Source organism: Ailuropoda melanoleuca, chromosome 11, assembly GCF_002007445.2.
Source record: "Ailuropoda melanoleuca isolate Jingjing chromosome 11, ASM200744v2, whole genome shotgun sequence".
In the NCBI taxonomy this organism is placed as follows: Eukaryota; Metazoa; Chordata; class Mammalia; order Carnivora; family Ursidae; genus Ailuropoda; species Ailuropoda melanoleuca.
Genome location: NC_048228.1, coordinates 608667 through 635649, shown reverse-complemented (window position 1 = coordinate 635649; position 26983 = coordinate 608667). Strand labels below are relative to the sequence as shown.

General features: G+C 54.2%; 1 protein-coding gene across 12 annotated transcripts; it reads left to right on the top strand.

Moving 5' to 3' along the window:
- LOC100475081 (solute carrier family 35 member E2A) lies at positions 1-26718 on the top strand. Of its 12 annotated transcripts, none has more exons than XM_034671043.1 (11): positions 57-595; positions 3154-3269; positions 3482-3547; positions 11725-12102; positions 12263-12398; positions 12795-12922; positions 15330-15450; positions 17167-17220; positions 17717-17789; positions 20082-20227; positions 22490-26718. In XM_034671043.1, the coding sequence occupies exons 4-11, from the start codon at positions 11781-11783 to the stop codon at positions 22725-22727; spliced, it is 1218 nt and encodes a 405-aa protein (XP_034526934.1). In that variant the 5' UTR covers positions 57-595; positions 3154-3269; positions 3482-3547; positions 11725-11780; the 3' UTR covers positions 22728-26718. The 12 variants fall into 12 exon arrangements, with proteins under 12 accessions (XP_034526932.1, XP_034526928.1, XP_034526931.1 ...); XM_034671042.1 differs by having other exon boundaries at positions 3482-3556; XM_034671041.1 differs by lacking the exons at positions 57-595; positions 3482-3547 and adding an exon at positions 1-23.
- Positions 26719-26983: the final 265 nt, after the last annotated feature.

Genomic DNA, 26983 nt, shown 5'->3' with positions numbered 1-26983 from the left:
GGAGGGACGGTGGCCGCCCCACGGTGAGGTGCTGCCCGCCCGGCCTCCGCTCCCCACGGGACGGAAGGGTCTGCTCGGGGCTTCCCGGCGCACGCGATGCGGCCCCTCCTACACCTCAGCCTCGCGCGGAGCCCTCGGGGCGTCGGAGCCCGCCCACCCCGGCCCCCTGGCCGTGTGCCGGGCGCGCCCCGACCAGCAGCGGGCGGCCCCGTTTGTCTCCCTGGAGGCCGCTCTCTCCGGCCCGAGGCCCGCAGCCCACCTTAAATGCCGCGCGCCCTTAAGGCCCCGACGTGGGGCGGTGTCGCCCGGTGTCGGGAAGGCGCTGCGCCCCCCACCGGCCCAGCTTGGGGAGCTCGCCCCCTCGGCCCTCCCCAGATTCCGGCGGCCCATCTCCGAGCCCGGCTCGCGGGGAGGGCCCTAAGGCGACCCTTGCCGCCCGCGCACAGCCAGCCCCTGGGTGGGCGCCCTGTCCGCGGCTACGAGAGGCGCGCGCGTCGTCCATGTTCGCAGGCGGAGGCCCCAGGCGTCCTCCGCGCCCCCCGGATGCGCACGGAGACCCCGCGCTGGCTGTCATCCCGCGGCCCTGAAGCGACCGGTGGGTGGAGAGGCCGCGGCGTGGGGGAAGGGGCCGCGGGCGAGCGCCGGGCCGGGCGCCCTGGGGCCCCCTAGTACCGCTGCAGAGCAAGGCCTCGGGGGCGCGACCCCGGGGCGCGGGAAGGCCGCTCTGGCCCCTGGAAGGTGCCCGCACCCCTCTGGCTCCCGTGCTCACATCGGGAGAGAGTCCTTGATGCCATCTGTCTGGGTCATTTGTCTAAGGGTGGGTGGCCAATTTACCCGGAAAACGCTGAATAAAACGAACAGTAAAGGTTGCTTCCGGTGGTCGCCTATCGCGCTCCGGACCTAAGCCTGGCCGGCCTGTTCCCAGCGCCCCCTCCTACGAAAAGCCCCGTGATCCACCCCACGGCCTTTGCACTCGCCATGCTGCTGGCGTCCCAGGCTGACCCCTCCTCTGAGAGGCCCCTCGCCTTTCGGCCCGTGGCCTCGGCCGGTGCTCTCGGTCTCGCCGGGTCCGCCCTCTTCCCTGCGCCTGCTCCTCCCACTTTTAGCCCCCGCCTCGCTGGTCCGTAGGCGCGGCCCTCGCGGGGCGCACCCGCGTCCGCCCTTCCTGGCTGCTTGGGCCCAGCCGGGTGGGCGGCAGCGCTGGGGGCGCGGGCGGTGTGCTCGGTCCCGGGGCTTCTTGCATTGTAAGCCCCCAGACCCAGGCGCCCCCGAGGCGGGCACGACCCTGGAGCGGAACCAGGTAACCGACGCTGCATCCGCCCTGGGGCCTAAAGTCACGGTCGCCCAGGAATGTATTGCAATTGATGTCTTTCCTGCCTAGGATCTTGGAAAACTGTCCATTGTGTAGCGGCTGAGCTCCTGCCGAGCACTGGTTTTAGCGGACTGTCGGTCTGCGAGTTGGGGCTCAGAGTCTCCTTCATTCCGGTCCTCAGATGACTTCTTCCCCTCGGTTTGCTGGGCCTCGTCCAGCTAATTCCCTTGCAGTCCTCCTGCTTCAGCCTTTGATGCATTGCTCACCGCTGCCGTAAAAGGGGGGAAAAAGCCTGTTCAGAGGTGGATTCTTTGTTCAGTGGCTTTTTTTTTTTTTCAAGTTTGTTTTTTTTAATTGAGTGGAATGTACTTTACTAAAAGTATTTGAACTTGCAAGTTAACATTTTAAAGTAGAATGAAAGCGTATTAAACAGCATGAAAAGGGGCATTAAGAGCGGGAATAGAAAGGATTTTAGATGAAAGGAATCCACTTTCAATATAAACAAATTAGAAACTGGAGAGAAACGAACCAAGATTTTAATGAACGTGGGACTCTGCCTCCCAGAGCTGCCGGCAGCAGTAACCTGGCATAAGTTACTCGGAATCGTTTCTGCGTTTTAAATCGGACCACATTGTACAAAAAGGTCTTATAACTCTCATCTCACTTAATCTATGACAAATATTTTTTTGTCAAAACTTGGGCTACATTGTGTCACCTTGGTAATGGGCCAGCGTTTATTACACACATACTCCCTATTGGATACTCAGTGTCCAGTTTCTCATTCTTAAAAAGAAAGCTACCGGTCTATCCTGGTATGTACAAAGGTCTAGGAAGACCTTTGTTAAATTGTTTCTTTAGGATAGATTCCCAGAGATGGAATTTTTAGTTATACTGTATTAAACTTGGAGACTTTCAGTACATCTTATCTAAAATGCCCTGCTGACAATTTGAACCAATCTAGATTTCCTTTTTTTTTTTTTTAAAGATTTTATTTATTTATTTGACAGAGATAGAGACAGCTAGCGAGAGAGGGAACACAAGCAGGGGGAGTGGGAGAGGAAGAAGCAGGCTCATAGCGGAGGAGCCTGATGTGGGGCTCGATCCCATAACGCCGGGATCACGCCCTGAGCTGAAGGCAGACGCTTAACCGCTGTGCCACCCAGGCGCCCCCCAATCTAGATTTCCTTACCCAGTGTTTGAGAACATCTTGAGTTGTTTGTTCTAGAACAGGGATTCTTAACCTCAGGCTGTGAGCCTTGGAATTTAGGACTCTGCAGAATTGGCTGGGGAAACATCGACATCTTTCTTTTCATCAGCCTCCCGCTGAGCTTTTCTTCATGGTGGCAGGAGCAACACCCATGACTTCGTCTCCATTTTGGAGCCCGGGCACCTTCCTGGCTGTCCCTGAGCCCCTCACTGCAGAGTTGAGCAGAGTCCTGACCCCCGTTTAGGACCTGTTATGTAGTGGAATGCTCAAACCAAGTCAAGATGTCCCATGTTTGTTTCTTGCAGTGTCACCACATCTCAGTAGACCTGGTTTCCTTTTAGTCGTGCAGGTGCGCGTTCTGAGGACAGCTCTGGCAGGAGTGCAGTCAAGAGCTGCTCCCTGGCCTAGTACAGACGGTTCGTTAACCACCTACTCCATGCTGCTCAGAAAGGGTTCTGGCTTAGTTGTTCTTTGTGCTTCTAATCTGAGAGGGAGATAATTCAGACCTTTATCACCAGGGACCGGGAGGTAGCCAGTGCTGTACCTTGTTTCCAGGCTGACTTGAAACTACTGTTGGCTCTTAAAGGCAATTCTTTCTTGTCAGGTTAGGGTTGCTGACCTTTAGTTTTTGCAGGACAAGAACTGCTTCCCTCTGAAAGCTCCTTGAATCACATGGTCTACGAAAGAACAGGCCGTGGAGACCCGTGAGCTGGAGTGCAGGAAGGCATCTGTGACCCCACCGGGACTTTGGTGAGTGGGACCTTCTGAGTTCAGGACCAACTGACCCACAACTTTCATGTGTCATGCCCCCCACAGGCACTTAGGGTCTTCATTGCGTCCTGTTCAAATTTAAACTCCGGGCTCACGACTGATGATAAGCACGATTTCATTTGATCCATGTTGAGAAGACCTTTGTGTCACTCACTTCCTTTTGTGTTGCTGTATGTTACCTGTTTTTACAGCTCGGTGTTGCATCCTGTGAACATTCCCTGCCTGACGTATTCGTTCTCCTGTGGACAGACAGCTGGGTTTGTGCTGTGGGTGTTCTTACGTGTGTCTTGTGCGCACAGACAAGACTTTCTCTAGCGGAAGTTCTCTAGGATTTAGTGGTTCATGGGATCATGGGGAAGGTGGCCAAATGGTGACTTTCTAATTCTGCTCTCCCTTTTACGTCTGTCCGTTGACTTTGTACTATAAACAAGAGCTTTCTTTTCTTCCCCGTTTATCGCTGTGGATGTTTGGGTACTTATTTTATTTAGTGGGTTCGGATCCTGTGCTATCATTATTCAGTTTTTCTCTCACTCTGCCTCTGGATTTCTCCAGAGGGTGTTCCCTCGTGTGCTTCTGTGTCCATTAACCTGTCCCATCAGTGTTTGAACACTTCCATTTCTTTGGCCTAATGCCGCAGCCCTGAAATGGGCCATAGTGGAGAATGAGATTTAGAAACAGGACCAGGACAGGGTGCTCACGGCAGCTGGGCTGTCACTGCCTCTGGGCCCTCAGTGGCCAGATGACGAACCAGATGCAGAGACGCGTGTGTTGTGGACAGGCGTGATGTGCGCACCTCCGTCTGTCCACACCCACGAGTGCTGACCCCAACAGCACAATCCGTTCCACCCTCCCTCCTCTGTGCGTCTGTGCTGTCTCCAGAGGCACCCCAAGGTTTCAGTCCCACTGGCCATAGAAGAGTCACTTACTGCTCAATCCAGAATCCCTGACCCATGAGTCAATGAGAAAGCCCACCATGTAGGGTTCAGTGTTAGGGCCCTGTGTGTCCTTCATCTGAGCACGTACATTCTGCAAACTGTGTTCAGAAGGTATGTGGATGGGTTGTCTCCTGTGTTCAGCCTGACTGTTATTTATTTGATTTGTGGTTTGGTTCACCTCCTTCTGTTTGTGTCACACTTTAGAAAATTTATTTATTTGGTTATTTTTGTTTTTTAAGCATGTAGAACATTAATATAGTTTCAGAAGTCATAACTTTTTGAACAGGTGCATTTGAGAACTGTTGACCACTCTGTTTCCCTTTCTGCGCTCCCTCCTCCCCCACCACCAAACAGTCTCTCTCCTTGGTCTTGGGCTTATCCTCCCACATTTCTTGTTGCTCAGTGTAGTTTTATTTTATTTATTTATTTATTTATTTATTTATTTATTTAGATTTTTTAATTTCTTTATTCGACAGAGATAGAGACAGCCAGCGAAAGAGGGAACACAAGCAGGGGGAGTGGGAGAGGAAGAAGCAGGTTCATAGAGGAAGAGCCTGATGTGGGGCTCGATCCCATAACGCCGGGATCACGCCCTGAGCCGAAGGCAGATGCTTAACCGCTGTGCCACCCAGGCGCCCCTATTTATTTATTTATTTTTAGTCATCTCTACACCCAGCATGGGGCTCAAACCCATGACCCCAAGACCAAGAGCTGCATGCTCCCCGACCAGTCCAGCCCAGTGCCCCTGCTTTATCTCTTTAAATTGCGAGTCTTCCCTGTTTTTCTCTGCTGGAACTTTCATTCTTATTATTTTCTCCCTACCTGGGTTACTGTCTCTTTAATATTTTGATTTCACATCTCTGTTCTGCATTCCAGATAATTTCCTCAGACGTTTTTTCAAATGCAGTAACTTTCTTCAGCTCTGTCATTTCTGTGTAACCCATCGATTGAGTTGTTTTGTATTTCAAATTTTTCAAACTTTTTGTTCTGAGGAACTTGTAGACTGACAGAAGAAACAACTATACCTGCATGCCCTTCTCCCAGCTCCCCTCCCGCTGATGTCTTCTGTGACCTCAGTGACACTTAGTAAGTCCCACTGGAGCATAGTTCCCATTTAAACATCCAGACAGAACTACCAACTAATCTGCAGACTGCATTCAACTTTGGCCAGTATGCCACTGGTGTCCCTTTTCTGGTGTGCAGTCCAGTCTGGGTATGACCCCACACTGCATTCAGTGGCCGTGTCCCCGTGGTCTTCTCTAGTCCTTGACTTTTGTGACCTGTGTACTTTCGGGTTTGCCTGATGTGTTCTCTCAATTAGATTTGCAGTCACATGTCCGTGGTACAAAATCCACAGCAGTGCCACGTTCTTCTTAGTGCATCTGATCAGGGCAAACAGGACGTCTGCCTGTCCCTAGTGTTTTCAGCTTTGGTTGGTCGGGTCTCCGGTTGGGGTGATGTCTGCCAGTGTCTCAGGGTAAAGTCACGCCTCCCCTTTGCGATGAGTTGGCACCTGCAGGGGAGAGGTTTGGATGCAAACACATCCATGTTTCAGCTCAGTAACCGGGTGACTCATCTCTGGACATTTATCCCTGATGGCGTCTTGGGTTTGTTCATCTGCGTGACTGTCCTATCAACCTGCCATCCGTGGGCTTTGTCTGTCCCTCCCTGGAGCTGCCCGACAGCTGCTCCTCCCCCACGGGGCTTCCCTCTCAGCAGGTGATCTTTGATCTTTGACCCGCACCCATTGATCTTCAGCTGGCAAAGGTCTTCAGGCCTGAATTGAGCAAGATTTTCTCCAGAGCCGGTTGCTTCTGGCCCCAGCAGCTGTGGGTGTGTCTGGGAGCAGGACCCAGATAGCCGGTCCAGGTTCACGGCCCACCCGCCTCAAGCACCCCTGGCTGCTTTCTGGGGGGTCCTCTCCTGAGTTGGAGCTTCCTGGGAGCCTCTGGTGAGATTTTGCTTCTGCTCTCCCGCTCTTGATTCCCAAGGGCCCGTTTCTGGTGGCCTCTCCTTGTGGCCGGGGGCTTCATCTCTCTGCTCCCCCCTTCCCGGGACCTGCGCCCTCCTGCTCTGCCCTCCTTCCAGCGCTTCTCCCATTTTCTCGTCTTGCTCCTCTCCCAGCTGCATTCTCTGTCCAGGCCTCTCCTTGGGGCCCTGATTTCCGTACTTAAGGTCTGTCCTTTGCCTGTTGAATTCTCCAGAGAAGAGTCATCTGGTCTCCTGCCTGGGGGGCAGCGGCTGCCTGGCCGCTCTGTGACCCTCAGTCCTTGCTTTCCCTGCAGGCCGAGGCTATTTCAGCCCCCTCCCCCACCCTGGGCTCTTGGAGCCCTGGGAAGAGGGAGCAGTCAGTGCAGTCACTCTCCTGGCCAAGCCCCTTGAAGTCTTGCTTTCTTGCGTCTCTCCCCCACGTCCTGGGTTTCTATCTCACCAAGCAAAAGCAAGCAAGCAGCTGGGAATCCTGGTGTGATTAGTGAGTCTTGACGTGAAGGACAGAGGCAGAGGCCGTGTCTGTTATGCCGTGGACTGCTCCAGACCTGATTTTCATATTTGGACTTGGTGTGGGAACCATGCACACTTGGAGGGCTCCTCCCCTCAGTCACCCTGCTAGACATGCGGCCTGGGATCTGCCCGTCCCTGGGCCCGGTTGTCACATTGGTTCATCACCGAGTTGGGTGGGCTGTCTGTGGAGATGTTGATGGTCACAACAAGAGTGTGCACTGGAAGGTGAGCGTGTCCCGGTGACCTGAGCATCTGCCCTGGGATTCCGGGCCCTGTTCTGGACATGGAGGATGGGAGCACTGGTGTGTTGGCTGTTGGTCGGCATGCCTGGGCCTCTGGGTCCCAGCACCTGCTGCAGTCCACCCTGGAAGCCTGGTGGCTGCCTTCGTGTGGGTGGAAGGAGGGGACAGTGCAACCCCCAGCACAGAAAGAGAGAGCTCCCAGGCACCAGAGGAGACCTGGTCACCAAGGGGCAGATGGTAAGGGAGGCCCTCACACTCTGAAGTCCGGTCCAGATGACTGGACAGCAGGCTGCAAGGAGCTGGGGAAGGGCAGCCAAGTTAGGTTGGCTAGAAGGTGCTGCCAGCCCTGCCCTCCTTCCCGCCTTCCTCACTGGCAGCTGGTCCAGCTTGAAATCTAAATTCATCATAGAAAGGAAGGTTTGGCTCTAACGGAATGGGCTCTGGCCTAAACAAGCATCATCTCAGTAGATGTTGGGGCTTGGGAATGTCAGCTGAGGACCTGGGAGGACTGCTTCCCGGAGCACGGGATTCTTCTCCACACATAAATCTGAGCTTATAGAACAGTTTGGGAAATAGCACGATGCCTCCCTACAGACACGCATGCACTTTGCAACGCCTTTTGTTTTCCCCTGGGCCCCGTCCCTGCCGTGTCCCCCACCCCATGAACTCTGGCCTGAGTTCCCTGCTCCCCAGACTTTTTCAGAACTTTTTATATTTTCGTTTCGAAACGATATTGGGTGTCTTGGCAGGTTTAACAGCATTGTGGGGAACCGTGTGGTACATTTCCTTCCACTGCTTGGTCTTGTCATTTCGGACTCCAGCAGTTTTAAGATTTCCCGTTGGTTCTCATGGCAGAGGCCTTGCATCCGACTGCTGTGGGCCTTGGCCCGGTGATGTGCTATGATCTGTTTCTCCTTCAGTAGACATTCAGGTTTTTTGCTACTAACGGAAATGCTAGGGGTGCCTGGGTGGTTCCGTTAAGCATCCACCTCTTGACTTCAGCTCAGGTCATAACCTCAAGGTCCGGGGATCAAGTCCTGCATTGGCACTGCACTCTGCAGGGAGCCTGCTTCTCCCCTCCCTCTGCCGCTCCCCCACCTCGTGCTTGTGCGCACTCTCTCTCGAGTAAATGAATAAGTCTTTAAAAACAGGGCTACGTTAACCCCCCATCTTCTGGCTATTTGTGTGAGCACCGTACACGGGTCCCCCCCAGGACCACCTGCTGCTGCAGCCAGCCTCAGCCACGTGCCCTGTGGGTCTCTTTTATTGTTTCTTGTTCCTTGCAGAGACACCGTCTGTGTGTGATGCTGGGTGTTTTCAGCCTTGGACCGACAGTCCTTGGAGGGCTTCTTGGAGGGAGTGCCCCCCCCACGGTGGCTCTCTGCTTGGCCACATCTGATCAGCCAAGGAGCTAAAAATCATTCTGGTGCTTGGGCTGCACCCACAAACTCTGACCTCATTGGTCTGTGCAGAGCAGGGCCCCTTTCTGTCGGCTTGTTTGAGCTCTGGGCTTGTGAGCGTGCAGTCAGCATCAAGGACCTCTGCTCAGGTGTGGGTGTCAGTTCGGGGTACTTTCCTGTGTGACCCTGCAGGAGCAGAGCCGCCGGACACGGTGGCAGTGCGTGAGGGCGAGTGGTCAGGTGCAGCTCAGCAGTGTGCGTGGGCGCCCCTGAGCAAGCAGAGTCACTTCCAAGTGCAGATCTGATAGAAACACGTGAAAAGACGCTCACAGAACATTCCTTAGTGGCACAGCGTGAATGTCTGTTAGCAGAGGTGGTGCGTTCGTTGGGGTTCAGGCATGAGAGCAGGACCTTGGCTGTGTCGAGCCACGTGCATGGGCCCTCGTTTACTGAAAACCAACTGCTTGTTAGAGGTCTTTGTACAAAGGGAATATATTTGCCATCAGATGGTGGTTTCCGGTTTCTTAAATCTCTGACCACAAATGGGTGTGGAGCAGGGAGTATCTGGCCCTCAGAAGTGTGTGGTCCCAGGGCTTCTAGGGCGGAGCATGACCTGGACTTTAAGGAGAAGGAGAGTGAGGGTGGCCAAGAAGGTTGTGAGTTTCTCAGATGGGAGCCCAGCAGAAGGGGTGCTTGACCTGTGAGGGGTCAGTTACCCGCCGGCGTGTTCTTTGCTGTATTTGTCGGTCTTGCGGGTGCTTCTGGACCCTCATCCCCTTGCCCTGCAAACAGTGTGGCTTTGGAATCAGCAGTGGCTTCCGGCACCTGTGACCAACACTGCGACGGGGTCTCCAAGGAGCAGGACCTGGTGCTGCTGGGGGCCTCGAACTTAGGATTTGGCCCTGACGGGAGGCTTTCCTGAGGAGGCAGAACCCACAGAGGTGGGGAGGGGCAAGGAGCCAGCGTCTAGGGCCTGGGGACCCTTGGGGTGGGGATGCTATCTCTGCTCTTAGGAACCCTGTGCCATAGCAGCAGGCTACTTCCTGCATCTGATCTGCACCTGCAGCAGGCCCCGGTTCCAGGCTGGGGAGGTGGCGGTGGTGGAGTACGGACACACCCCCTCTGGCCTGGCCAGTCCTCGCTGCCCAGAGCACCTCATCACCCGAGACAAAACAGTGGGACTGGGCTGGGGAAGAGGAGGGTGAGCAGGGGTATCGTAGGGGAGCCCTGAGCCTTGAAGAGCTCATCCTCGTGTGGGGGCAGTGGGAGCCCATGGAAGGGCCAGGCACACTCCAGTTGTGATCTGCAGTGCATTTGGTGAGGCCGCTCTGGGACAGCCACGGTTAGGGTGCGTGTGGGCAGCCTGGGTGAGACGTGGGTGCTCGCTGGGGCCTGTGGCACTGAGCTCATGGTGGACAGAGGGAGGAACACTGGGGGCCGAGGCAAGGTGGGGGAGGATGGCCGGGTCTCTGGTGCCGCCCGTGCCTGGGGGCAGGATAGAAGCCAGCTGTCGGGGTCATCAGGAAAGTCCAAGTCTTGAGTTCGAGGAGCCTTTGAGCACTTGTCTGCAGATGAGCTGGAGAGCAGTGGGTGGGCAGCCTGCGCTCCTAAGGGGGGTCCTGTTGGGGGTGCCAGGGTGCAGGAGGGGAGCCGGCAAGCCCCAGCTGGTGTTGCAGCCAACTTAGCCCCTGGATGTCTCCAGCTACACGTGCGAGGAGTTAGGGATGAAGTATGATATACGTCCTTTTAGACGTGTAGCTGACAAGAGGAAACCCCCAGGTATCAGAAACTGAGGGAACCGGAAATCTGAGCGCTCAGGCCATCTGAGGCTGGCTGGGGACTCGGGTCTGATGTCCTTGGGGAAGGAAGTGGGACCTTAGCCCTTCTGAGAGGGGGCAGGCATTTGTCACTGGGACTCGGCTTAAAGCAAGAACTTGGAGAACTTGCCTGCCCGCCACGGGAGAAGCCGGGTCTGACTAAGCCTCGGGTCTTAGGAGAGAGGAAGGAGGCTCACTTGAGAAGTTGTGACCACAGGCCTGAGACCAACAGGTGTGGGTTCATTATGCTGAGGGTTTGTCTAAGAAACAGCATAAGGGGCGCCTGGGTGGCACAGCGGTTAGGCGTCTGCCTTCGGCTCAGGGCGTGATCCCGGCGTTATGGGATCGAGCCCCACATCAGGCTCTTCTGCTATGAGCCTGCTTCTTCCTCTCCCACTCCCCCTGCTTGTGTTTCCGCTCTCGCTGGCTGTCTCTATCTCTGTTGAATAAATAAATAAAATCTTTAAAAAAAAAAAAAAAAAAAGAAACAGCATAAAATGGTCCTGGGCGAGTGACACCCTGGGGCATGTGACAGAGGCAGACCCCAAGCCTTCACTCTGGAAGGAACCCCGAGGGCCCAGGGCACATGGGCCCCCCGCATGGCAGGATCTGCTGGAGTTGACTAATGTACACCACACACAGCCCCAAGGCCGGAGCCCGCTAATCCATGGAACATCAGGGTGGCGCTGCTGAGGTCTCGGGTAAGGAACTGTCAGAGAACGTAAGACAGAAGACGGAAGAAGGGAGGAAAGAACAAGACACTGGGGGCATCCGTCTGGCTCAGTCGGAGTGTGCAACTCCTGATCCTGGGGTCGTGAGTTCGAGCCCCACGTTAGGTGTCGAGATTACGTCTAAATTTTAAGTTAGAAACAAAAAGAACAAGATGCTGTGAGAAAAACAGGCCAGTTTCAGGTGGAACCGAACAGAACATCCACAAATGAAAAATAGAGTGATTTTGTAATTTAAAACCCGGTGGACAGAATAAAAAACCGGCGTCTGTGGCAGTGGCAGATCAGTCCGCCAGTGAAGAACAGCTGGAAAAGCTGGAAAAAATACTAACAGTCAGGTGAGGGCGCGGGAGAGCAGCAAGTGTGCAGATACCGCACCGAGACCCACGGGGCGGGCAGGGGCCGCGGCTTCTCCTCGGGGACTTGAGCAGTTCCCAGATCGAGTGGGAAGGTGCAGAGCCCCTGGGATGGCTTCGGGGGGACAGCAGCCTGGGCAGGGGCCTCCTGGGGTCCGTGTGTAGATGGTGGGCACGTGGGGAAGGGCAGCTATAGGAGCTGTTAGTTTTCAGCACCTGGGGGAGGGGAGGTGGGAGCTGTTGGGGCTCCTGTCCTTGCAGCTCCGTAGACTAGCGCACAGATGTGAAAATAAGACCAGAATTCCATGTTTGCGTTTTCACAGTTACCTCACCTTGGTGGTTCAAACTTTTAAGGATGTTAAAATGTTCGCAATCAATAATGCGGGTTTTTTTTCCTTAACGTTTCAGCCTGCACTCGCTAGGGAAAGTGCTCAGTGCTCTCTTCTCCCCGCAGACCTTCATCTGGGAGTCGGCCTGACCCATGCTGCCCGCAGGCTTGAGGAGACCAGCATGTCGGCTTCGGGAAAACCCCTGGCGCTGGCAGAGCTGTCCCCTGGCCCCGAGGACAAGCCCAAGGGGAAGCCGCTCCTTGCCTGGGGCTCTCTCTTTGGCCAGCGCAGCGAGAAGATTGTTTTCACCAGGAGCGAGGGAGCCCCCGAGGAGAATGTGCTCACCATCACCATCACAGAGACCACTGTCATCGAGTCGGACCTGGGCGTGTGGAGCCCCCGGGCCCTGCTCTGCCTCACACTGTGGTTCTTCTTCAGCTTCTGCACGCTGTTCCTCAACAAGTACATCCTGTCCTTGCTGGAAGGGGAGCCCAGCGTGCTAGGTAACGGGTGTGGGCCAGGCCCCTCGTACCCGCAGGGCGGTGCTGTCCACGTGAGAGGCACACGTTCCCCGGGAAGGAGGGCGCCTCGGGCAGGGGCTGGGAGCCGTCCTGCCCGCCTGCACTTTGGGAGGAAGGCAAGTCTCTCCTCTCCCTCCTTCAGGGGCTGTGCAGATGCTGTCAACCATGCTCATCGGATGTGTGAAGATATTTGTTCCTTGCTGTTTATATCAGCACAAAACCCGGCTTTCTTACCCCCCCAATTTCATCATGATCATGCTGTTTGTGGGTCTAATGAGGTAAGGAATCTGACGTTTTGGTTGAGCGTTGCATGAAATGTCTTGGCCATCACTGGGAGTGGGACGCCAGCTGACTGATGCTGTAATTACGTGATCCCAGGTGTGTTTTCAGTGCAAACTTTATGCAGTCCTAAGGGCTCTGTAGGTATTGGTTTTGTGGATCTGAATGCAATCAGACTCTTCCTGGAACTTCCGAGAATCTAACTTAAGAATGGTTTGAGAGTGATGCCCCTCCTGTCCTGGGCCTGCCACTCGGTGCGCGGAGCAGCACCTTGCCGTTGGGGCTGCGGGCCCCACCCTGCAGGGCCGGACCAAAGTCTTCACCGGGGAGGCGAGGGGGGCAGCTTCAGATGAACTGACTCCTCCATCCCACTGACAACTTTGGCGTATTCTTAGGTTTGCAACGGTGGTTTTGGGTCTGGTCAGCCTGAAAAATGTGGCGGTTTCGTTTGCGGAGACGGTGAAGAGCTCTGCCCCCATTTTCACCGTGATCATGTCCCGGGTGATCCTGGGGGAGTACACGGGTGAGTGGTCCTCTGGCCCCAGGGCCCCTCTTCCGGGGTGGGGGCTCTCCTCTCCGAGGTGGACATTTTTGCTGCCGTCCTAGAATGTTCTCCAAGCGGTCACAGGGCCTCACAGACGCACTCCAGCAAGCGTTTCTTCACCTCAGCTGAGTGCACGGCTGTTTGGACATGTGGAGGCCTTGTGGTTGGTGGGGACATAGGAGCTGGGGAAAGAAGTAAGAAGCAAGTAAGGGAGAAGTCACTGGTCCCAGAAGACGAGACCACCTCCCGTGTCACACGAGGGGCTGCCTGGTGACGGTCACCTGCCGGCTCGCCCAGCGGTCTTGCTCAGGTTGGCCACCTCCTGCGCCTCCGGAGCCCCTCTGACAGCCCCCTCCTCCTGCTCTTCAGTACTTCTCTGCCTGCCACGAGCCCAGAAAGCTGATGTATTTACAAATCGCCAGCCTGCAATGACAGCAGACTATTTCCAGCTACACATTATACACGTGTTCCTGTTTTTCCTGCCAGCCTTTTGTTTGTTTGTTTGTTTGTTAAGGATTTTATTTATTTCTTTGAGAGAGAGAACACTTACAGGGGAAGCAGCAGGCAGAGGGAGGGAGAAGCAGGCTCCCGGCTGAGCAGGGAGCCCGATGTGGGGCTCGATCCCAGGACTCCGGGATCACGCCCTGAGCCGAAGGCAGATGCTTCACCGACTCAGCCACCCAGGCGCCCCCTCCTGCCGGCCTTTTAAAACGGAGCCCATCCGCCATTGTTCCATGGAAACAACCAGAGTGCAGAATAACGCACGTACAGCATGATCTCTCATCTAAGAGCGGTCCTGCTAGATGTTTAGATACAGGTATGCATTTGCTTCAGTTAAGAAAATGACAAGATCTGGAGGCGAGTAGCGGAGGGAGGAGGGCGCCAGTACGCATCACAGCTGGACCCCTCCCAGATGTGCCTCTGGAACCACACATGTGTTTGAGGCAGTGGTGAGACCATCCAGGCAGGGTGTAAACAGCAATCCCTAGAAATCACAAGCAACAGGAAACAGACGAAGCTGACTGCATATCAAGGGAGGGGAGCTCAGCCACCCTGAGTTTATTTCAGTGACTTGAAAACAGCATGGTTTGGTTCCCAACTGCGTGGCTAAGCTTGTGGCAGACGAGCTGTCTTGTTGAGAACTGTGAGAACATCTTGATGCAACTTAGCCAGAGGCATCTGTTGGGGAGAATGACCGAGGGGCCAGGACTCCAGAGCTGAGGGTCTCCGGCAGCATGGACCCCAATGGGTCTGACCTCCCCACAGAGGCGTCTGCTGATTCTCAAGCAGTGGCTGGAACTCGGGGGCAGAGCGGCCTCCTGGGGCTGCAGGGCTGAGGGCAAGTGGGGCCTGCCAGGGGGACACCCTGGCAAAGCCCTGAGCTCTCCCCGGGACCGCGAGCATGCCCATGCCTGTGGATGCCTCCCCACAGCAAGAGGAAGTCCTTCCTAAGGGCGAGACGGCACTTGTGGCCTTGCATTCTCCAGGTTTTCACACGTACAGTCCGTCCTGCAGCAGATGTTCCTAGGCGGACCGAGGCCAAGACCACATGCTAGAAAACTGAGAGGGTGCTGGCAGGCGGAGGGCCCAACATGCCAGGTTCCCTTCCTCCACCTCTCAGTGTGGCAACCACATGGGCCCGGGGGCTGCTGCTCGGTGCGCTGGGGGCTCCCGAGTGACTGGGTCTGGTCAGCACGGTCCTGTGCCAGGAGGTGGCCGTTGTCTCCAGAGGTCAGCGTGGACCTCTCCCATGGAAGACTTGTTCTCTCATCTACTTTGAATTTCAGAGTAAACTAAATAGGATCTGAAATTGAAGCAACATGAGGCCCAATGTCCTGTTTCCAAAGTGAATGTGCTTTTCCGTTCTGCTCAACTGACTTTTTTAACCCTTTGTGTCAAGTTTGTTCCTTGGATTTCGGAACGAAGGAAAGAGAAGTGACCTCCACATCATTCGCAGATTGTAGCAGGAGACCCCCTGCACCAGGGCATCAAACTGCCCCCACCCCTGGCTCCCCCTTTTGGATAGACTGGGCCAGAGACCCCTTGTCCACCCTCCTCGTTCTCAGGCGAGAGTTTGTGCAGGGTGGGGCCCTGGGGCTCAGGGCCCCAACCTTGTGCGTCCTGCCCACGGGCCTGGCAGACGTACCTCACAGAGAAAAGCCACATAAGGCCCCTGGCCTGGGAGAGGGTGGCGGGCTTGGTGCAGGCATGGACGTGGATGTTGGTATTTTCCTCCAGTGTAAAGAATCAGTAGCCACTTGTTTCGGAACGAAAGTGAAAGTTAGCAGCTTTGGTGAGGGGTATGAAAATGGCCTTGGTGCCCAGAAGAGATTTTGTAGCGGGCAGACTGACTGTGGGATCTCTTCTGTGTATTTGCCTTTTCTAGGGTTGCTGGTCAACCTCTCCCTCATCCCCGTCATGGGAGGCCTGGCGCTGTGCACGGCCACGGAGATAAGCTTCAACGTCCTGGGGTTTTCAGCCGCATTGTCCACCAACATCATGGACTGGTGAGTCAGGAGGAGCGTGGGGACGCATGGTGTGATGCATGGTGTGATCAGGGTAATGGATGTTTAAGTCCAGATTAACTCAGAACTACATCCCTTAATTCAAAACTGGACACATCTGATGCTGCCTTTTCTGAAATACCAAACACATTTGTATTCTAGTAAGGTAACCTTTTCTCAAAAAACAAGCCAGAGTTTGACAACAGGTGGTTTTGGTATGAAGAACCCTCATCGTAGGAACACGGTCGGCTAACATGCCGGAGTGCCCTTGTGGGTCGTGCGTCTACATTCAGCTAAGCAAAGGGGAGGAGGCCGTCCTGTGGCTGGAACAAAGGGGCGGTTTCTGGTCTGTGCCCAGGGCCGGTGCCGGGAAGGGGAGAGCCTGAGTCAGGTGCTGGAGGGAAAGCACCGTGCGGGATTTTCCTTGTCCTGCAGCAGGAGGGGGATGGAAGTCGTGGATCAGTGAGCGCAGCCGCCCTGCACCCGGGCTGCGGTGCTGAAGTCCACACTAGGCCTCGGCTAGCCCTGCTCTTAGAGAAGTGCTGATTGCCTCTAGGTCTCTCTTGTTTCTGGGAAAGAGGGGAAACGGCCACACGGGAGTTTATCGTTGCCTTTACCGTTAAGGTTGTACAGGCTCATGCTGAGGTTTTCGATACGAGCGCCAAGTAAACATTTAAAAGTCACCTATAATTTCATTTCTGATATTTAGATGTATTTCCTAATGGCTTTTTTCCCCTCTGCATTTGTAGCTCCTAGAAATCTAATACGGCCACACCATGCATTCAGTCTGGGTCTGGCTCTGCCCCCTCTGTGTGGTCCTGTGGGCCCTGCGTGCTGGCACCAGGGCCCCTCAGCAGCCGGGGCCTCGTGACCGCCTCCTCGTGCAGTCCACAGATGCCTGCTAATTAATGACTCTGTCTAGGTGTGCAGAGTGGGTCCGTTGAAGTTTGTGACGTCGTGCAGGGTCAGTGCCCCTCAGAGACACACAACCCATGCACGGCGACAAGGGCTCTTGATCCGCTTTGCCAGTGTTTCCCAGACGACCGTTGTGGTTTCTAGTTCTGTAGTGAGAGCTTTGGTCTTACCTCGTCCTCAACTAAGTTTTTATTTCAAAACAAAATGGAACAAACCCCTGCTTCTAGAGCCCAGAGGGCAGAGTCCTTAGTGGAAGTGACAAGCCCTTTGGTTCCTGGGGAAGCTGGGCACTGTTTCATTTTCTCGTTGGCCACATGCGTGTTTCCCCTGTGGTTTGTCTGTTACGTTTGGGAGTCTTGTCCATTATTTTTCCACTGGAGTCTTCGTGAGCTTAGACTGTGTTGTTCTCTTGCTCCCGCACATTCAGTCCGCAGGTGCCCAGTCTGTGACAGTTACTGACTTACGAGAACTCTTGGTTCAGGACGGGGTTTTGTGCAGCACTTAGAGCGGGGACTTTGGGATCCTCCGACCTCCAAGAGCTGGGTAACCTTAGGCACATCGCTCAATCACTGAGTGCCTCAGTTTACCCTTCGGTAAAAGGGACCAGGCATGGGGCCCCCCTCACAGTGAAGCAATGCCCAGGAATCCCCCAGCGTGGGCCCAGCTCATGGTGGATGTGCGGGAGCCATCCCCTAGGGGCCGCCATCGTTGTCACCACTTAGGAAGGATGCAGACAGACGCTCGGTCTGAGGCCCACACTAACTCCTGGTCTCACCAGCTAACCTCTTCTTTTCTTTATTCTAGTTTGCAGAACGTTTTTTCAAAAAAGCTGCTCAGCGGGGACAAATACAGGTTCTCGTAAGTATCGTTAGCCTGTGAAACTCCCAGTTTTGTAGGCCCCAGAGGTCTTCTTGCCCATTTGAAGTTTCAGAATCCCCTGTAGACCTGATGCTTTTCCCACTTCGGCTTATGTGGCTTTTAAAAGTACTTTGTGGAGGGAGCACATGGCTGGCCCAGTCAGAAGAGCAGGGGACTCTTGATCTCAGGGTGTTTGTTTGAGCCCTATGTTGGGTGTAGAGATTACTTAAAAAAAATAAATAAGCTTTAAAAAATAAGTAAATAAATAAAAATACTTTGTGGAAACTTGGAAGAAAACCCCACCTGTTTCCAGCTGCCCCCTGAGGCACCTGAGGGGCCGGCTGGGTCCTGGCTGCGGTTGGTCGGCACACACCGCCCCTCCCCGCCGTGCGGGACGAAACAGACTCTGGCGTGCTGTGAGCTATCCGTGTGAGCCCTGGCCCGTGCCCCACGGGGCGAGCGCGGGGAGAGAGTCAGGCCTCTGTTCCCCCCGCAGGGCTGCAGAGCTGCAGTTTTACACCAGCACCGCGGCCGTGGCCATGCTGGTCCCCGCCTGGATCTTCTTCTTGGTGAGTTTCAGGATGCCGCTTGGCACCTGCGCTGACGTTTCTCTGTAGCGACTGGGGAGCGGGCCGGTTTAACCTCCCAGCTCAGGGGATCGCTCCTTGCTGCGTCACTCACAAAGGGTCAGCAACGTGTGCTTGAGGAGAAGGGAGAGAAGGTGGAAACCAGACCTTGGACAGGTCTCTGACGCGGGCTTGTGCCCGGCGAGGCCAGCCTGGAGCTGTGGGAGTTTCCTGAAGTTTCTGTGTGAGGGTTGTAGGCTTGGTTATTTTATTAGTATTTTAAAGTAACATGTGCCATGTGCCCACCATAGAACGATCGGAGAGAAGGTCTGTCTCCTGATCCCTCCCGGACCCACTCCCGCACCAGCCCTTTCCAGACCTGTCTGCATGGCTAGAATCGTACTCAGATATACACGTGTGTAGTATGATTCCACTAGTCTTATAAAAGCACGTGTACGTGTCTGTGCAGACCTTTTTTTTTTTAAACATAAATGGAACTGGGCTGTTCTGTCCTTTGCTTGTGCTCTGGAGTGTGGCTCTGCCCTGATCTGTCACGGCCCCTTCGACAGACGCCGGACTGCTTGGCACACTTCATACGAACAGGGAGTTTCGTGTGTCGTGTCTTCAGCAGACAAAGGTGTTTCTCTAGGATACATTCTTGGAATTGGAACAGTTGATTGAAGGAATGTGTATATCTAAAAGTATTTTTATTGTGGTAAAATGTACATAAACAAAATTGACCGTTCTAGCCATTTTTTTTTTAAAGATTTTATTTATTTGACAGAGATAGAGACAGCCAGCGAGAGAGGGAACACAAGCAGGGGGAGCAGGAGAAGAAGAAGCAGGCTCATAGCGGAGGAGCCTGATGTGGGGCTCGATCCCATAACACCGGGATCACGCCCTGAGCCGAAGGCAGACGCCCAACCGCTGTGCCACCCAGGCGCCCCCATTCTAGCTATTTTAAAGTGTAGGTCAGATATGTTCACATTGTGACAGCAGCCGCCGTCACCATCTGCGTACAGACTTTCATTATCACAGTCTGAAACTGTCCCCGTGAAGCAGGAATTCCCATTTCCCCCGTAGGGGGAGCGAGACTTTACCTCTCCCTGCTAGGGTCTCCAGGTGGGCGATTAACGGGGGACAAGCCCACAGACTGACTTAACATAAGCTTCACGTGACACGGGAGACTCACGAGGAAACCAAGGGAGGGGCGCAACCTGAGAGCACCCATGCCAAGCTGAGAGGGAGAGGTGATGGCGGGAGAGCGGGCTGTGTGTGGGGTGGAGGCGGGTGAGTGCACCGGACCCTCCGTCTCCACGATGAGCGTGTTTCTTTCCTCCTGCCGCGTGGGCGGCCTCCACGTGGGGCCTTTGTCTCGTGCTCCTCAGGGAGGAAAAGCGAGGTCAGGGCCCTTCTGGCTCCTGCTGTTTTTAAGGATCTTCAGCCCCGAATAACCCTGATGCTGAGGTGGCATACTTGTGCTCTGAGCGCCTTCACCCCTCCCCCAGCGCCTGGCACCTCCACTGAACTTCAGTCCGTACAGATCTGACGACTCTAGGTCCGTCGTGTAAGTGGAATCCTATGGGATTTGTCCTTTGGGGACTGGTTTATGTCAGTGAGCAGGATGTCCCCAAGGTCCCTCCGAGCTCTAGCAGGTGTCACCACTTCCTCCTTTTTAAGGCTCAGTCATGGTCCCTGTGTTGTTGGAGCACGTTTGTCCATCCACCCACCCCCCAGTGGACACCTGGGCTGCTTCTGCAGTCTGGCTCCGGCGGACGGTCCTGCTGTGAACCTGGGCGTGTAATAACAATTCAAGACCCTGCTCTCGGTACTTTGGGGCGCGTGCCCTGAAGTGGGGTTGCTGGTTCTTGTGGTAGTTGTCTGTTGAACTTTTCGAGGACCCACCAGACTGTTTTCCGCCGTGGCTGCATCATTTTACTTTCCCACCAGCAGTGCTCGAGGGCTCCAGCTGCCCCCCCCCCATCCTTGCCTGCACTTGTCCTTTCCGTTTTCTGTTTCCGATGGTCGCCGTCCTAATGGGTGTGAGGCGGTCCCCGGTGGTGCTGTTGGCTTGTGTTTCCTGGATGCAGTGGTGCTGAGCGCCTTCTCGTGGGCTCATCGGCCATGTGTGTGCGCGCGTTCAGAATGGGGACTGTCCCCCCAGAAAGCTGTGTTCAGAGCACTGCTCGGCGCCAGTCTGTGGACCCGGCTGACCGGGTGCCTGTGACCCCACGCTTCTCCGTGGCGGAGCCGCGACGAGGCCTGGCAGCAGCGCCATTTCTGTTGTGGCCACAGGACTTGCCGGTGATCGGCAGAAGCGGGAAGAGCTTCATGTACAGCCAGGACGTCGTGTTGCTGCTGCTCGTGGACGGCGTCCTCTTCCACCTGCAGAGCGTCACGGCCTACGCCCTCATGGGCAGAATCTCCCCTGTGACGTTCAGGTAAGCGTGGCAGCTTCCCGAGGCGCGAGGTGTGCGTCCAGGGCATTGGTGGAGGTGCAGACTTTAAATCCGGGTGTTGTCACGAATGGTCCTTGTGATTGTCAGATGCTGAAGTAAGGGCCGTGGCCACGTGTTGCGACCACAGGCCGTGCTGTTCGGTGCTATGTGAAATATGGGGACACGCAGGACATCAATCGGTAGGGAAATCCACCAGGAATCCACACATGAGCATGGAAGCTGCAGCTCGGGTGTTTTTCTGTCAGAACAGCGTGTCAGTGGAACTGCCTGTGATGCTGGAATGTTCTGCTTCTGGGCTGCCCAGCGGCAGGCAGAGGGAGAAGCAGACTCCCGCGGAGCAGGGAGCCTGACGCGGGGCTGGATCCCAGGACCCTGGGATCGTGACCCGAGCCAAAGGCAGACACTCAACAACTGAGCCGCCCAGGCACCCCAAGGAACTGAATTCTTAATTTTATCTAATTTTAAGCGATTTTAATTTGAACAGCCACACATAGCCATAGGCTCCCCTATCGGAGGCACAGCTCTAGAAAGAGAGGCGAGCCAGAGGCCTCGCTGGCTTCTCTTCTTTTCTGTAACTGGAAGAGTTTAATGAAAGCACCATTTCAAGACACAAGTTTTCAGTAACAAGCAGAAAAGCATGAGCTCATGTTGCCAGCAGGCCTAGAAATCCAGGACTGCAGCGTAGGCCACGTCGTGTCATGTAAGTCAGTGGGCCTTTTTTTTTTTTTAACTTCTGAACTGGCAGCAGAGAAGGGGAATGGTCTTGCTTGACCTGCAGGCTCCAAAGCCATGTCAGGCTGTGCCAGCCACACCTCTGTCTCCCCGGGGCCTCTCTGGGGCAGCCCCTGCTCCCGCTGCCCGTGTCGGTCCGGCCCAGGTCCGTGCCGTAGCCCTGTGCAGCACCAATGACATGCCATGACTGTGACCCCTGCGGCCCTCCCACATCCTAGGTCCAGAATGGGAAAGGTTGCAAGAAGGTCAAGAACAGTCATGACTTTTAAGTTCTGAAGCCTGTGCTGGTCATTGCCTCTGTCACACGTTCTGGTATCCATTTGGGGCCAAGAATTATTTCCAAATATCCCTGAAACTTGTTTGTTTGTTTGTTTGTTTGTTTTTTAAAGATTAAGATTTTTTTTTTTTAAAGATTTTATTTATTTATTTGACAGAGATAGAGACAGCCAGCGAGAGAGGGAACACAAGCAGGCGGACACAAGCAGGCGGAGTGGGAGAGGAAGAAGCAGGCTCATAGTGGAGGAGCCTGACGTGGGGCTCGATCCTGTAACGCCGGGATCACGCCCTGAGCCAAAGGCAGATGCTTAACCGTTGTGCCACCCAGGCGCCCCTGAAACTTGTTTTTTTAATGATTGTTAGCGATGGTTCAAAAAAGGGCAAAAAGCGGAAAACCAATTCTTTTTAAAGAAAAACTTTTTTTCTGTGTTTTATTCATATCATAAAAGCAATACTTAATTCATTATAGGTAGTTTGGAAAAAACAGAAAAGTACAAAAAGTAAAAAAAAGTTAAAGCACACGTAGTCCACAATCCCCAGACACAAGCGCTGTGAACATTTCAGCATGTTTCACATTAACTTCATTTTGACGGGGTCCTCGCCTTGCTTGCACAGTGCTGTTTTCACTGATCAGACGGTCTCTCCGAGACCTGTGTCTTCTCCCCGGGGCCTCTCTGGGCCGGCTCCCGCTCCCCTCTGCCCATGTCGGTAAGGGTGCTACAGCCATCTGCAAAGTTCTCCTGTTCTTCAACAGCAAGCTGAGCTATTTAGGGGTAAATGTCATAATGTCTGTGATTTACTTAAAAACATTTCAGTCCCAGGGGCGCCTGGATGGCACAGCGGTTGGGCATCTGCCTTCGGCTCAGGGCGTGATCCTGGCGTCCTCGGATCGAGCCCTACATCAGGCTCTTCCGCTATGAGCCTGCTTCTTCCTCTCCCACTCCCCCTGCTTGTGTTCCCTCTCTCGCTGGCTATCTCTCTCTCTGTTGAATAAATAAATAAAATCTTAAAAAAAAAAAAATTTCGGTCCCAAAGAAGGATGAACCAAATAAAGCAAAATGTTAATTTAGTCTAGAAGATGAGTATGGCTGTTCATGACGACCTGTCCCTGCTTCTCTGTTTGACACCTTTGCTAATAAAAGAAAAGAGGAGGGAGCCAGCCAGGGAGCACCCCTGGCCTGTGCAGGCTGGCGGGCAGGCGGGCTGAGCCCGGACCATAACCCCCTGTCATTGCAGTGTCGCCAGCACCGTGAAGCACGCCTTGTCCATTTGGCTCAGTATTATAGTGTTCGGCAACAGAGTTACCAGCCTGTCAGCCATCGGCACCGTCCTAGTGACCGCTGGCGTCCTGCTGTACAACAAGGCCAAGCAGCACCAGCGGGAGGCCATGCAGAGCCTGGCTGTGGCCGCCAGCCGGACACCAGAGGATGACGTGGAACCACTGACCCCCAAGGACCCCAGACCACACCACTGAGCTCTAGAAGCCTCGGCAGGTGCCAAGGGCCCCGAGGTGCTGCCCTCTGCTGCTGTCGTCCTCACTGACGCGGACACCCAGCCTCCTCGGGTCACTGGGGTGCAGGAGGCCAAGGGACGTGTCGCCTTCCCTTCTCCTTTCTTGGGTTTTCGGTGAAAACCACCAGGAACTTGAACAGGGATCCCAGATGTCAGCTTCCTGGGGTGGAGACCTGAGCCACAGCCGCGTAATGTGAAACCCCCTCCTGCTGACCCCGTGCTGAGCACACGTGAGGGCGTTGGGACCCACACTGGCCTCTGCACGCCCTCACCAGCATGCGGGTCCTGTTCCTCTGGGGCTGACAGCCGCAGGTGCCAACGTGTGCGCTCCCGCCACACAGCGCCAGCACAGTGAGCTCAGCATCCCCGGGCCTGCATGCTCTGCCCTTCGGCCATCTGGGGGGACTGCCATGCTGAGACAGAAGGCTGAGGCGCCCACTGCCTGGGCCAGAGGCCACAGCAGCCGAGTGACCACAGAGCTAGTTGAGAGTGGAACGGGAACAGAGATAAGGGTCCCTGCTGCTGAGGGCAGGCTGTCGGGCCCTTGCCTTCCTGCCCTTCCACCCAAGGCATCCTCCACACCCCAGAGCTGCCAGCAGCTGGTACCACTTAGGGAAAGGCCACTTGTGGAAGGGAAGGTGCCCCACCCCTTTCAGGGTCTCTGCTGCACTAGGCCCCCCACCTCCTGAGGGTCCCAGCCCTCACCTGTGGCTGGCCTTCAGTCAGGGACCCCTGATGTGGTGATTGCCGGTCAGAGGTGGAGGACAGACAAACATCTCTGGTGTTTAACTCAGGACAGGGGTATACTGACATTCCCTTTTGTTTTCTGGGCCCCTGTGTGTAACACGGGCTGTTCTGAAGGGTTCCCTAGAGGTGCTCCTGCCATCACCCCGCTGGTCAGGGACCACACCACACCTTGTCTCGTGGACAAGGATGCTAAGGGTTTCCCTTGTGAATGAATGGGTAGGGGGCGCTGGAAAGAACATTTGGTGTGTTCACAGATTTTGTCACACTGCATTTACAATGACAGCGGAGTTTTTAAAGAAGGAAACAGGTGGCCAGGCCCAGGTGGCTTCTGGAAGGCATCCTGTATGACAGGCAACCCACACTGAGCCCATAGCCTGGCTTGGCCTGGCTCTTGCCTCCCAGAGCAGATGGACCACCACGCTGGGCATCTGAGCCCTTGGCTGGGTTCGGGCTCCTGGCCTCTTCACTCTGCCCCTCATCTCGCTTCCCAGTGGGATTTCTGACTGGGGTGCCGTCCCTGCCAGCCGGGCTTTAAGACCTGTCTGTGGTGCCGAGCTCACGCTCTGGGGCGTATCGCCTGCAGCCTGACTCGGAGGATGGCGGCGGTGGCACGGCCTTCTGAGCCCTGCCTGCCGTGACTGAGTGAGGTAGCCGACAGGAGGGCCTCGGGCGCTAACAGCCCCCTTGTCTGCTTTCCCTTCCCTGTTGTTTAGGTCCTTGGCTCCATCATCTCTTCATTGGTTTTCCAGTTGGCTTCTCAGCTGGAAAATATAAAAATAGGCCCTCCTAGAGATCAAATCTCTTGGAAACAAAGAGCAATAATTACGTCTCATTAACTTCTGCCTACTTGAAAAAGTTTGCCATGATGATGGGTTAAAATGAGGCCTTTAAAACTACAACCTTTTATCAATGCCCACATTTTCCACCAAAAACAAACAAAATGAAACAAAAAACTACAACCTTTTTATGAAGCTGACTTCCTGCGCCCAGAGGACAGGCGGGTGCGTGCTCGCCTGTGTGCCAAGCTCACCTCCACTGTGAAGATCTCCCATTTCTATCCCCTTTCCTCTCTGCTTCCCCTACAAACAGCCCCGAAGAGGACTTGGAGGTGGTGGGGGCAGCAGGGTGTGCAGGGGTCTGTGAGGATGGCTTCCACAGCCCTCTGCCTCCCCGCTGGACAGTGTGGCCACCATGACCAGCTACTGACAGGATGTGAGCAGAGACGGGGACACATCTGTGGTCACCTTGTTGCAAGATGACTTCACGTTGCCTTTCTCATGGATGTCGTCATCTGAGCGTAACCAGATGGGCAGTGCCTGCTTCTGAGCCTCATGAGGGACCAACGACCCTGCACGTCACCTGTGCCCTGTCTCCTCTCACAAGTGGCTATATGGCGGTTTTAATTTTCCAAATTCTTGGATCAGAAACAAAATGAAGATTTTCCTAAATTATCAGCAAATGAGGTAATTTCCAACAAAGCTGCATTTGAGACATTTCCTCAGAACACAAGCCGTGGCCAGCACTGCGCTGGCCCGGGACTTACGTTCCTTCTTCCAGCGTCTGGTCCCCGCCCTAAAGCCGTCCATGTCCTGCATGTCCAGGACAGCCTTGCCAGCAGACAAAACCCATGGCCTGTCTTGGCCATTTGGTGAATGAATGTACAGACAGTATCTGTTTTTTATTAACTCTGTGTAGTAGTGTTTCTAGCATGTTGTTATCGAACCATTGCACACATGCTTGTATCAACGTTGATGCTGGGTAGTCATCACTTCCTTGGGTCAGTCCCTTCCATGTCCGTGGTCATTGTCTGTGCCTTTGCAAAGAAACACTTAAAAGAGGTGTCAGGTCAGGTTATCTGCTTTTCTGCATCAATATTTAGAGATGTACATATGTCTGGCTTTCAAGGAAACTTCCATTGAAGGGCATAAAAAGCTCTTTTTTAAAAAATTCCAATAGTCATAATTTCCTCTATATCAGCATTAAAATAATCTGCCCTGGAAAGCTGAGAATATTCTTGCACAATCCAAAATGTGTCTTTAATTTGAGAAAAATACACATGGTGAATCAGAAACAGTCACACGCTGCCCAAAGAACATCAGCCAAATGCAGTCGTGCCTGTAACCCACGCTGGAAATGCTCTTCCCAGAACCAGTGGGTTCTGCCTGTGAATGGTCACTTGGATGGGCCAGTAGGGATGACACACGCACTACATGGCTTTTTACATCTGTCTGGTGATGTGCTTTCCCAAGGCCTGGAAGTATTTTCATGGTTCCAGTGGGTTGGAAAAATTAAGCAAGGATGTTATTGCAGATAGAAATCTTTTCTTTTGCCTTTGAGCAATGTTGTGCTAAGGGCTTCATTCTTTCACAAAATCCGTACATGCTCTGGTTGGGGCCTCTTCGTTTCCTCAGTTTATAAATAAGGATGCCCCAACTCCCCTGGTAAATCTGCCTGTTCCCTCTGTCCTGGCCGAGGAGCCCAGAGCAGGGGTGAGGTTATGCTGACCTCCCTGCAGCTCAGGTCAAAGACCTTCAACTTTGCCATCTCTGAAGAATTTCTTCCAGTTTTCCTGAGGGTTCTGATTCTGGGTTTGATGGGCATTGGATCCATGCCCAGATTCCAAGCGGAGTTGGAAACTATTCTAATTGGTAAAAAACAAACACGCTATTTTAAAGATTTTATTTTTAGGTAATCTCTCCACCCAGTGTGGGGCTCCATCTCACAGTGAGATCAAGAGGCACGTGCTCCACAAACTGAGCCAGCCGGGTGCCCCCAGGGTGTTTGGGTTTTTTTCAGTTTTCATTTGAGTAAAATACATTGACTATTTCTAGTCTGTTTGCAGATGTGTGAGTTGAGTCTGAACCTGCCCAGGGGGTGTCCTGGGCTCTAGGTTGGGGAGGGCCACAGTCACGGTGGCTTTCCCACGGTGAAAAACTTTAAAATTATGTCAATAATTGTCGACATCAGAACCAAGTAATATTTGCTTTATACCAAACAAAACTGGAGAACGGAAAGTGCGTTGTACAAAATGTGTATGGTGCTGCTCTATTTCACCGGTTTCAGTGTTCAAGTGACTAGATCAGTACTTTCTCAGAATGGCTGTTAAATCTGCTGTGGTGATACATCGATGTCTCCTGGCCATTTCTGTCTACATCAGCCACCTGGGACTCTGGTTCTGCAAAAGTACAATAAACGGTAACCGTGTCCGTCTGCGTTCTCTTCATTGGGGGGCCCTCCTGTGTCTGCACTACTGAGCTGATCACGGCCGCTTCCTGTGGCCTCCCCCAGTTTTCAGCAGGAAGGGAGGAAAAAGTGAAGGTTTTCCTGTGCCCAAGAACTCGGGAAAATCAGTCTCCATTCCACTCGCCCTCTTTATGCCCGAATTCGTCACATTCTGCATTTTCCACTTCCGATGCCATTCATGTGGACGCCTGTCTTCCGTTCTCTTCCCCGTCTCTGTGGCCCTTTGAA

What these genes read in the sequence shown, in the direction of transcription:
- LOC100475081 (XM_019805031.2), top strand. Translation starts at nt 265, where the DNA reads ATGCCGCGCGCCCTTAAGGCCCCGACGTGGGGCGGTGTCGCCCGGTGT. An exon ending in CCGCCTGGATCTTCTTCTTG is followed by an intron (nt 17,790 to 20,081) that starts GTGAGTTTCAGG and finishes TTGTGGCCACAG; the next exon opens with GACTTGCCGGTGATCGGCAG. An exon ending in ATCTCCCCTGTGACGTTCAG is followed by an intron (nt 20,228 to 22,489) that starts GTAAGCGTGGCA and finishes CTGTCATTGCAG; the next exon opens with TGTCGCCAGCACCGTGAAGC.